We start from the raw sequence: 11551 nt of genomic DNA, 5'->3' as shown, positions 1-11551 counted from the left end.
ATTGAACGAATGGCCGTCTCGATGATATTGAACACACTCTCGCACCATTGGTTGAAGTGACCAACACCATCAGAGAACGGTGGGGTTGTCGTGGCGGGGAGCGCCAAGGGCAAATCATCCAATGCCATCATCAGCCAGACCGATCTTTGTGATGCTGAGAGTTGAGCCGTTCGCAGAGACCTTGGCGGACCGTTTTGAGGATATTCGGCGTTGTGGTCTGTCCAAAACCTGATATAAGACGGTTGCCCAACTTGAGTTCTTCTCCTGGCTGGCATCATCCATCACCAATCCCTTTCATCAAGTCCTCATCAACGTCCTCACCAACATGGCTCAACGGTGGACGTCCGTGATCGAAAATGAGATACAAGCTAGAAACGCCGAGATATCATCCATCAACCACCAAATACACTCCAATCCCGAGCTAGCATATGAAGAGTTCAAGGCACACGAAGCCTTCGTCACCATCCTGACCTCACTGGGCTTCAAGGTGACGCCCCATGCCTTTGGGCTCGAGACATCATTCTCTGCCGAGTTCGGCTCTGGTGGCCGTCTTGTCATCTTCAATGCCGAGTATGACGCCCTTCCTGGCATCGGCCACGCCTGTGGACACAACTTGATTGCCTCAGCATCGTTCGCCTCGTTCCTTGGCGTTGCGGCCGCTCTCAAGGCATCCGGCCTGCCAGGTCGTGTTCGTCTCCTGGGGACTCCTGCCGAGGAGGGAGGTGGTGGTAAACTGAAGTTGATTGCAGCCGGCGCTTACAAGGGAGCTTCGGCAGCGTTGATGGTCCATCCAGGGCCAGGCCACAACCTCCCGTCCCACATCCGGGGCGTCTCTTTTGTGCGCATGCTGGCCAACGTCAAGTTCCGTGTCCACTTCACCGGCAAGGAGTCGCACGCGGCCATCGCGCCTTGGGACGGAGTCAACGCACTCGATGCTGTGTGCCTCTCGTACAATGCCATCAGCATGCTGCGCCAGCAAATTCGCCCGTACGATCGCATCCACGGTATCTTCAAATCGGCCGGTGACCGGCCCAACGTCACACCGGGGAACTGCTGCGTCGAATACTACATCCGCAGCCAAACACGTGCGCAGGCGGAGGCGCTGTGGCAGCGAGTGCTAAAGTGTTTTGAGGGCGCTGCGCTCGCAACCGGCTGCCAGATGCACACGGAGCCCCTCAACTCGTATGCCGACGTTCGACCAAGCGCATCACTGTGCAAGGCATATGTCGAGGCGATGCCGGAGGGAACGGTCTCTTATGACGAGCCGAAGGATATCCTAGCTGGTAGCACCGACATGGGCGACGTCTGCTACGAGTGCCCCGGGTTCCACGGTGTTTTCGGAATCGGCACAGAGGAGGGCTCGCCGAACCACACCAAGGGATTTACGAGGGCCGCCGCAACGGAGGACGCGTTTGCGAGAGCGGTGGAGTGCGGGAAAGGCATGGCTCTAGTGGGGTGGAGGGTCTTGAGCGATGATGTGTTTGCAGACGAGATGCAAAAGGAGTGGGAGGCCGACATGAAGCTCGCTGCCCAGGGAAAATAATTGCGATATTATTGTTAATTGCCAACCTGAGTTAATGAAGCCTCAAAAGCTTGTCTGTTGTGCCCCGATTGTCCGGATGGCTGTGTAACGGTGCCAAGAGATGAACAGTGACCCCCCCCCCCTCCGCTGCAGAGTACCTTTGGCGAAGCTTACGGTACCTGCGCAATGTTACCAGTAAGCCCCGAATGATAATCTCTGTGCGACTCACACCAACATCTTGAGCAAAATGTGTGAAACAACTGGCGATGTTTTTCCATCTCCCAAGATGTCGACTCGAGGAAACATGAGGAACATGCCCACTTGGACAAGCCAGTATGTCCCGGCGCCCAGGCTTGGCCAAAAGCAGTTAGATTGAGACCCCCAGAATTGCTTGCTTGGCCAATCACGCATCCCAATGCCGAGGAGCGAGTACCCGACTGCAGGGGTGAAGCAGTTACAGGTCGATATGAGCGCCGAGTTGTCCAAGGAAATCCAAGCAACTTGGACAAGATTCCGATGCCGAAGAGGCCGGATCGAAAAGCCCATCCCTTTTTTCCAAGAAGGATCAAATTCTCATGCTCCCTTTATAACGATAAACTTCTGGCCACCGCGGCTGGCACCTGAAAGCCCTGTGTCTGTTCCTGTTCCTGTTCCTGTTCTCGGTTGCGCCTTCGTTGTCCGTCGTCCGCCACGAACCCCACGATAACAGTAACGTCATCGCCCGCATTCATCTGATCTTTTCGACACCGGTGATCCGTGCATTCGTGCCAAAGTTGCGCAAGCTCGTCCACAGTGAAGCGGTCTTCCAGGGAGCTGCTTGTCCTGCCGAAACCGAGTCCTCGCCATGGCTTTTGCTACCCAGGCGGAGAGCATTGGCTCCTCGTCTCTGTTGCGTTATGTCCCTCGAATCTCTCCTTCGATCGCCAGGATCACAGTAGCCGCCGCACTTCTCCCAATGGCGCTATCGCATGGAAATCACGGCGGGGACAACATCCCGGAAGGGTCAACCATATCGCTGGATCCAATCGTATGTTGGACGTGAGCTCTGGGCAGCATTGGAATCCAGGGCATCGAGTCTTGCTGACAACATACCAGGACACAACACTATGGATACACATAATTTTGCAGACGTTTACCTTTGGGATACTGTTTCCCTTGGGGATGGTGCTTGGGGTAAGTCAACGGCGTAGCAGGGGTTGTTATCGACATCTCGAAGCGAAGAGCAGGGGCTGACAATGGCGCGCACACCCAGATCGTCAAAAGCCGTTGGCACGTCCCACTACAAGTTGGCAGCACCGTACTGGCATTGCTAGGCTACGCCCTCGGCCATCTCCACAAGGGCCGCGAATTCAACCCGGAAAACGCCCACGCAAAGGCCGCGACACCGTTGTTCTTTCTTCTGGTTGCTCAGATTGTCTTGGGCGTCTATTTGAAGCTACATCTCGAGCGGGGCATCCACGGCCGTATCCGTCCCTTCATTCGCATTCTTCACAGCGTCAACGGAAAAGCATTCCCGCTGCTATCATGGGTTCAGATGCTGTTTGGAGGTATCACTCTACTGGGCTTTTGCCAGGGTGATCACCTGGGACAATGTGCCGCTCACTTCATCATGGGCAGTGCCTTCATCGCATACGGCGTCCTCCTTACCATCGTGCTGCTCGTTGGTCAGGTTTGGCTCCGTCGGACTGGCCGCAGCCAAGAGTTCTTCGACAGCGCCGTTATTGCTGCATGGGGTTGTGTTAACACCTTCACTGAGCACAGATGGGGAACCGAATGGGTCAGGAATGACTGGCAGCATACGACTATGGGCATCATTTGGTGGAGCGCCGGCCTTGCTGGAGTTTGGCTGAGCAAGGGCCGAGACGGCACCCCCAAGCGCAACTTCGTCCCTGGCTTTGTCATCTTCATTACAGGATGGGCCATGTCGGCGCATCCTCAGGAGCTGATGACGAGTGCGATGACACACGCGGCATTTGGGTATACATTGATGGCCGTTGGTGTCACTCGCATCATCGAGATCTCTTTTGTGCTCAGGGACAAGGCAGGCGTATCAGAGGACGGGACACAGATCAACAGCTTCCAATATGTTCCTGTTTTTGTAAGTCTTTGCTAACCGGGCTACTTCAATGTGTTGCTAACACACAAATACAGCTTCTCTACGCCTCAGGCTTCCTGTTTATGGGCGCTACCGAAGAACAAATGGCATTCATTGCCGGTTCCGGAATGGACGCCGTGGCGTACATTTTGATCATGTACAGCTTGGCCTTCCTGGTGTTTTTGGTCGTCATGATGTTCATCAACGTCTACGACCGTGCCGCCAACCCCCCGTCCAAGATTACCCTCAACGGCCACGCTCGCAGTGGTGACGAGGCTCAGGTGCAGGATGCCAGCGAGTTTGAGCTTGATGGTCTCATGACAGACGACGAAGATGACGACAAAGCAGCAAGCAGGAAGCTACTAAAGAACGAAGGCAGCCAACAGAATGGGTTCGCAAGCCCAAGTGCCATTGCGCGCAACGATGAGCGGTTGGCATAAACAAAAGCAGAAACGGACGGGCATCATGAGCATTTACATCGGATTTGGCTGTTTTGGAGTTGGTGGGGGTGGGTATACAACAAGGTGTGTAAGTCTTTCTGGAGCATGGTTGGATCGGAGATTTTCCCACTCAGGAGTTGTTGGATTATTCTTCCTCTAGTTGTAGGTGGAAACAAACTACAGAATTTCCTCGGAGATGAACTACTTTTGTCCATGTGTTCTCATGTTACCGGCCGGTGTCCAAAGAGGAACTATTCCGAGAGAGCATCGCCCATTGTTGAACAGCCAATTAAGTGACGTCAGATTGGTTCTCAACCGCGCTTTCCATTGGAGCTCACGACGCCTTTCGGGTGACAGCCTTTGCCTGCCGGGCGTATCAAGCGTATTTACGATAGATCACCCACACTTTAGGAGGTAATACAAACTGCATCTCTTAACCAACACGTTATCACCTAAGTGGGCTATATATTGACCTGCCCCCGCACCTGTCACCGCCATCCTGTCCCACCATCAAACAACCCAACCCTTCAGCACCACTATGGAGTCCAACACCGATACCATCACCCTCACAGCCCAATGCCACTGCCGCGCCCTGACCTTCACCTCCAAACCCGTCCCCACCACCTCCCTCCCTCTCAAAGCAACAAACTGCCACTGCAACTCCTGCCGGCACCTCACCGGCTCCCTGCGCGGCTCCACCGACATCCTCTGGCCCGGGCCCCCTCCCCAACCCTCTGACGACCTCAAACAATATGCCTTCTCCCCCCGCTTAAACATCTACTTTTGCAGTCACTGCTCCACCACCCTCTTCTGGGAAGACAACTCCACCCCCGGCGTCACCAACTACCTCGCCTTCACCGGCGTCCTCACCCCTTCCTCCCCACTGCCACTAGGCCAAAACCTCATAGAATGGGACGCTCACATGTTCCTAGCCGACACCATCGACGGCGGGGCAGTCCCCTGGCTCAACGGTCTCAACCCTCCCTCCGCCGCCAAACCCCGACGCTGGCTAGGCTGGAGAGAAAAGTCGAAAGAAATCACCTCGGAGGGATACTGGCCCGAGGATAAAAACATATTCCTTTCCCATGCTGACAACCTCCTCCACCTTCCCGAAAAAGAGGGCAACATCCCCCTCAAATGCCACTGCGGCGGCGTCGACTTCGTCCTCAAAGCCGGCGATGCCCAAAGGGACTTTAAGGAACGCCAATCAAAGGGGGGGCAACTGCCTTGGTTCGTCGATCCAGAGAGTTACAAACTCCTCGGCTCACTCGACGGCTGCTCCGACTGCCGCCTCGTCTCCGGAACCGAGATCTTTGCCTGGACCTTTGCAGAGCTAAAACACATCACCTTTGCCTCTGATCCCACCTCCCCCCTTCCCCTCGACACCACCGCCCTCCAATCCGCCATTGGAACCGACCCCAGACTCGGCACATTATCCCTCTACCCCAGCTCCCAAGGCGTCCAGCGCTACCACTGCAGCACTTGCTCAGCCGTGGTCTTTTACGCCTGCGACTCCCGCCCAGACATGGTCGACATCGCCCCCGGCCTCCTCCACGCCCCTGAAGGCGCGAGAGCAGAGCGCGTCATCTCTTGGTCGTGGGGTGGAAAACTCGGATTCGGATCAGACATGGCTGGCACCTGGAGGGAGCACCTTCCTGCCGCGGTGGAAGAAGAAACGGAGCAGTTCAGGTTGGCGAGGAGATTCCCAAAGAACTTTAGGCGGGTTGTCAAGGAGCAAGGAGCTGCTCAAGCTGTGCCAGGGGGTTCTGGGCAGGTGTAGTAAACACGATCTATATTGCCCCCGAGATTTGCAGCTGGCTGCTGGGGAGATCCATCCACTTTCATGCCAATATTTTGCCTATTCTGTCGTCCTGCTCTTGAATTGTGCACTCGTTTTTCTAGCTGGATTTTGATCCCATCTTCCCCAACACTCCGACAGCCCGCGTTCGCTTAGGTGACAAAGCAGCCGGTGAGGTCTGTTCCCTAAAGCCGAACCCTTCTCTGTCAGCAATTCAGTGTAGTTATTTGGGCGATGCAGCGAACACTACATCAATCCCATCAACAGGCCTCAAACGCTGGCACGGCGCCATTCCCTAGTAAACCCGCGATCTAGACTGTTTCCGGGCTGTCAAGATGGCGCCCGTCTTGGCCTAACGCTTGTTGTTGTCCCTCGATCGCGTGGGAGTTTCCGACGGAAACTAGAGCGCAGTTGATTGGCGAGCGGCGACTAGAAATGTTTCGGACGTTCGAGGCTGCGAGTCATGCCGATCCCATAGAGACAGCTCTAAAAGGAACTGAATGCCATTCCTTTTTAGCGTAGACCCCCAAAGTAGTAGCTGTCGGGCCTCGTTGGCAAGGCTCGTGAGCCTCGCCTGACTCATCCGAAAGTCTGGACGGATGGGAGATCGCCAAGGAGATAATGTTTGCAATAACTGTCGAGCTGGGTGTGTGGGATTCGTTCTCGTCGATTCGGTACGTTGTTTTGATCGTTTGAAAAGCCGGCAGTGTGCAAGAGACAGGTGGACGTCTGCTTATGGGCACTCGAGTCGCTCGTTCCTGATGGCCGACTCTTGGGCGCGAATGGTCGTCGTGCATGACAAGTCGATTAGCCAGTTCTTCAGCAGGCTTACGAGTTTGCTTGTATTGCATGGACAACACAGCTATACTGAGGCTAGAGCTGTCAATGAGTTCGTCGAGTCAAGGAAAACTCGTTGCTCACAGCGAAAGCCGTAGTTGACGAGAGTCTGAGCAAATTTTCGTTCCAAAAGTCCGGTTGGTTCGCAGAAGCGATGGCTCCCTGACACACGGTTGATTTCTCCTTGCAACATGCCCGCCACACCTCAGACCCAATACATGAAGCGTCACTATGGTTCCTTGCTGAGAGCTCGACAACCAGGGATGATGCTGACTCGTTCTAGTAGTGTCGAAATCAGATGGGGACCAGCGTCCAGGCCTAAAGAGAAAGACAAGGGTACCCTCGGAAAGTTCTTCCGATCGTGTGCGGGGGGGGCTTCCATCGTGGAGAAGAAGCTTCGGTCGAATGGGCGAGAAGATAAAAGAGATGGAGGTGGACATCAGACGGCTACCGCAGTTTTCGTATTTAGATACAGACGGATGAGAGCGTGCGGCATCAATGATGGAATGCGGGCGTCAATGTCTCGACAAGGGCCCGTAATTCTCGAAACATAACCATTGTCGTGTGCCTTTCGTGGTCGAGGTGGTCGAGGTAGCAAAGGAGTCGAGACAGGCGGAAAGATGAAGAGAAAGCAGAGGGAGGAGGCTCTGCAGGTGCGGTGGGGTGCTGACGAGGTAGGTAGGTGATGTACCACGGATGCCGTATCAACTTGTGCGTCGGAAAATCCTCCGCACAGTGTTTTCGGCTTGTGTCCAGCCACCAAGTGTGTTGTTCTACACCGTAAATGGATATATAGCAAGACAGGCATTGAAAGGGGACTATCAACATGGAGCCCTGGGGAGTCCCAAGACTTCAGGGATTGGCATGCCGGTCTTGAGCAAGTTGTCAACTGCACCGCGAGTCATCAAGTAGTTTGCTTCCCACAGGTACCCGGCGTCATGCCTGTTGTGACCTTCACCGCTGGAAATCCCCATGAGACGTGGCTGGATATCCTGTCAGCGTGGAACCAAGGGCCAGTAAAGCTAAGAACAGCATGTACTCTCCGAGTTGCTCGCCCACCTCGCCTCCATCTTACTCGAAGCCATTACACTACACACCCACCGTTGCCAATAATGCTGCCGGCCGGCTCAGTGGATGACTGGGTATCGTGGGGGCCTAAGCTAGTGTAGCTCAGGCTTGGGTGAAGATCCAAAACCGATCCAACAGGAAGACTTACCGCAGCCGCTGCTCGGCTCCACTGTCTAAGTGACAGTCGAATGACAGGGTAGGTAATCGGCAGAAGGCCAGACATGTCAGGTAATCCTATTCGACGGGGAGATGCCCCGGACTCACGAACTGAGGTGGTCCAGAATCAGATAAAGGGGGGGGGGTGCGACGTGCGCCATCTCAAACCGCCCAGGCAGCGTGATGTGGGGGGGCTGGCTGGACTTTGTGACTTGACCGTGACAAACGTGACTATCCTTGGTTGGAACAGCTAGTCTCCTCTTGATCCGCGGAGGTAGGGTACTCTGTGGCCCTTCAATTCTCGTACTCGATGCTGGACACCCACTTGACATGTTCTCTACAGTCCTGTCACTTGGGATCAGCCTTTGGCACCCAGCTACCATGGAACCGGTGACAGATTAGGTACCTATCCAGCTTTATCTTGGCGGTGATGGCACGCAATACGTGATGTCTGGTTGCATGCGGGTTTGGAAAGGGCAAGCGGTTCGTCATCAAGTGCACTGCCCAGACAGTGCCACACATCCACGATGAGCTATTTTCTTGCTATAAACTTGAATGCGTATTTACTGAACAATCCTGATCGAGTATAGCGAGAATGGGAGTTGATGGTGTTGGTGCTTAACACCCGTTTGCCGCCGGACTTTGTCCACCCATCCGTCTTGGGCTTCTTGGGGAGGCAAAAGACAGTGATGAGCTGAACAGATACGTGTCCACGGACCTCAGCACCGAATCGGACTCGGACAACACAGTCGGTTGGGAGATCAGCCCGTGGGCGTCTGTCGAAGTGTTCACTACTCGATATGGTCGAAGCATGGTGTGATGCCCGGATATATGCGGCAGAATACCTTCTACCCGAAGCAGTCGATTGATTCGGGTCTACGACCCGTGGCAAGAGGAGTTACAAATGCTGTTTCTCCTGATAACTGACTGCGGCATCATTCGACAGATGATCAAAGGAGAGGCAATGAAAAATAAACCGGTACTACCCGTAGGAGATTGTGATGAGGCATACCATTGGTATGCTCGGTAAACCGACCATTGAGGTATTGAAACAGCCTCCGACACACTCTCTAGTTGTATGGCCATGCCAATCCGGCCGAAAATGGGCTGGGGGTGATCAGTAGCCAAAGTCAAGATGGGTGAGTGCTGCCAGACCCGCGAAAGAGGGCGGCTGCCCTCCTGCCCCAAAGTTCTGACATCAGTTCCATCATGCCTAACCTGGATGGAGGCCCCCGCATTGATGCAAGTATATCTGAAAGAAGAAGCTCGAGCCTAATGTGATGCTGTTGTCAGCGGAACCATGTCCGAGATGCTTGGTCTGTCACTTTGCCCTGGTACTAGTGCACCCACCTCTTCATGGACACCAGGTCTTCAGTTAAGACATCCACTGTTACATTTTATGGCGGAATTTCATGGTTGACAGCCGCCGTGCTTGCAGATTATGGTGACTCTTTTGGTACCTGCCCGTGTTCGGCTCCCCAATCACAGTATCCACCATCATATCAATCACCCAGTAATAGGGGTTATGGACACTGAAGCGTGGGGTGTCTTGTACCCATCCATGTCTTGGACACATACAATTGACCAGCTGCTTTCCGAGACTTCGGCCCGTTCTGACAGGAGGCGTTTCCCCTCCGGATTCTGAACTTTTGTGTGGATGTGATCAGGCTATGCTTGCATGCAGTTGGCATGCTCGCATCCCTACCTGATGACGGATGTTTGACTGCCTGTGATGGCCGAGACATTACGGAAAGCTGTGATGAACAGGGGACCATTTGTCATTCGAAAAGTACTCGACGAGACATCCTAGGGCTCATGAAACTAGCAATCGCCATCAGGCTAGACTTTTGGCTCACTGTAACCTCACATATTTGGCCACTGCGTTGTCCTCCATAGATACCCACATTCTGAGACAAAGTTTCTGGCCACCACTACCAAAAGAAATTCCACATAATGATAGGCCTGCACTAAAATGGGTGCAAAAGCGTTGGCTTGTGAAATGACCAAAGGCCAACGCAGATAGTCCGGGTTAGATTGAGGATAAGGTTGCGAGAGTGTTGCTGGCAGCAGCTCACCTTCGAAGTTGCTCAAAATCAAAGCCAACTTGAGGCTGACAAAGGGAGATTGTGGCAGTGAGCGTCTTGGCAACGAACGAATCATGCGGCGCCGTCTCCGTTGACATCATCGTTGTCGTCCAGGGGAAAAGCAGCAGAACCAGCCGTGTATCGAGGTGCTGTGTATTCTAAAGCTGGAGCAACAGGATATCGGCCCTCCCCATTCCTGGGCCCAAATGCTGCCTCCCAAGGGACACGCATAGACTCTGGAACGGGGTGCGCCAGTGCTGCATTACGCAGGTACAATCTGACCAGATGTCGTCCTTGGCCTTGTCCGGGATCGCTGTAGGCATCGCGAGCATGCAAATGGGCAAAGTTGTTGAGCAAGACGATGTCGCCAGCCTTTGTGTCTAGGCGAAGACGATACTTTGAGGCGACTTGGTTGAGGATGCGGAGGGTCTCGAGCTGAGTTGGTGTGAGGGGCGGAATTGGCGAAGTGCCATCGGTTCTTGTCGTAGATGGGTGCACACCAAGTCTCCCAGGGTCAACGCTCAAAATGATGTGATTGTTCTCAGGGTCCATGTGCAGGAGTGGCGCCAGAATGTAGCGGGGGATCGGATTGCCTGAGCTAATAAGCGGGAAATATAATTAGCGATGGCTCAGTGCGCATGTGAAATGTGACAAAATTGTGCCAACCGACATTTGGATTGGCCACGCAGCTTCTTGAAGGCTTTGGATGACGTGTGGGTATAGCGCCTCAAGCTCCTTTACAATTGTGAGCGATGAAGCTATAAATGTGTCCCCACCATGCTCGGCGAGGGAGCGGACGTGAAGCGCGAGGATGTCGACTCCGATATCACAGTGCCAACTTAGGCCTTTGGTGGTATGAATACCATGACGGAGCTCAGGGGGTGTCTTCCAGTCTTTGGAGGCTGTGATGTGGGCTATGTGGGCGAGGCAGGTATCAGTTCAGTTCATCACATTGTTTTGATTCCAAAGCATACTCAGCATGTTCCCCTTCTTGTCCTGAAACCCTCTCTGATCCCCAATATACGCAGCAATCCCGAGGTAGATCATCAGGTTGTCCTCGACTGAATACTGCTGGGGATCGAGGCCCCTGAGGATGACAAATCCGCGGCCTCGATGAACCTCGTGGCAGGCTTGCTCCAGTTGCGCCTCGAGGGTTGGAAGGTGGAAATTATGACGGCTGACTTCGTGACCATCAAGCTCAAGCTCTGCTTATTCGTCAGCAAATGAAAGCATCACCCAACACAGAACGGGGGCACATCACTGACCTTTAAACCTTTGCAGTCCCTCTTGCACCTCTTGAACACCCCGAGGACCAATGTCAACAACATAACTGTCCGAGGAAATGGCTTCAGGCACCCAAGCCATGGCGTGGTGCTCCAACCATCCCAGGCCTGCACGAGATTGCCCAAACAAGCTGCTAACTTGATCCATTGGTAGTTTGAGAGAATATGTGCTGTATTCCTGGCTTTTCCAGTAGAGTGAGAGAGAATAAATCTGTTCTAAGCCCAGGGCTGACATTGGGTTCCACCGAGGACGGAGAGGAGCCATTAT

At 54.0% G+C, this 11551-nt stretch overlaps 4 protein-coding genes across 4 annotated transcripts; 3 read left to right on the top strand and 1 right to left on the bottom strand.

Annotated features, from left to right (window-relative positions):
- Window positions 1-325: 325 nt before the first annotated feature.
- On the top strand, window positions 326-1543 carry QC762_204250 (uncharacterized protein; the record flags this gene model as incomplete). The annotated part of the gene is made up of 1 exon (XM_062887317.1): window positions 326-1543. One exon carries the CDS (start codon window positions 326-328, stop codon window positions 1541-1543), a length of 1218 nt encoding a protein of 405 aa, XP_062747126.1.
- A 267-nt stretch (window positions 1544-1810) lies between these two features.
- QC762_204240 (uncharacterized protein) lies at window positions 1811-4057 on the top strand (the record flags this gene model as incomplete). The annotated part of the gene is made up of 4 exons (XM_062887316.1): window positions 1811-2549; window positions 2618-2695; window positions 2739-3620; window positions 3674-4057. The coding sequence occupies exons 1-4, from the start codon at window positions 2367-2369 to the stop codon at window positions 4055-4057; spliced, it is 1527 nt and encodes a 508-aa protein (XP_062747125.1). The 5' UTR covers window positions 1811-2366.
- A 538-nt stretch (window positions 4058-4595) lies between these two features.
- On the top strand, window positions 4596-5837 carry QC762_204230 (uncharacterized protein; the record flags this gene model as incomplete). The annotated part of the gene is made up of 1 exon (XM_062887315.1): window positions 4596-5837. The coding sequence occupies one exon, from the start codon at window positions 4596-4598 to the stop codon at window positions 5835-5837; it is 1242 nt and encodes a 413-aa protein (XP_062747124.1).
- Window positions 5838-8653: 2816 nt separating this feature from the next.
- Window positions 8654-11548, bottom strand: QC762_204220 (uncharacterized protein; the record flags this gene model as incomplete). Its single annotated transcript, XM_062887314.1, has 5 exons — window positions 8654-9188; window positions 9267-10598; window positions 10671-10914; window positions 10975-11205; window positions 11266-11548. 4 exons carry the CDS (start codon window positions 11546-11548, stop codon window positions 10073-10075), a joined length of 1284 nt encoding a protein of 427 aa, XP_062747123.1. The 3' UTR covers window positions 8654-9188; window positions 9267-10072.
- Window positions 11549-11551: the final 3 nt, after the last annotated feature.

The sequence above is a fragment of the Podospora pseudocomata genome (assembly GCF_035222375.1).
Source record: "Podospora pseudocomata strain CBS 415.72m chromosome 2 map unlocalized CBS415.72m_2, whole genome shotgun sequence".
NCBI lineage: Eukaryota > Fungi > Ascomycota > Sordariomycetes > Sordariales > Podosporaceae > Podospora > Podospora pseudocomata.
This window is presented reverse-complemented; position numbering and strand designations above follow the sequence as displayed.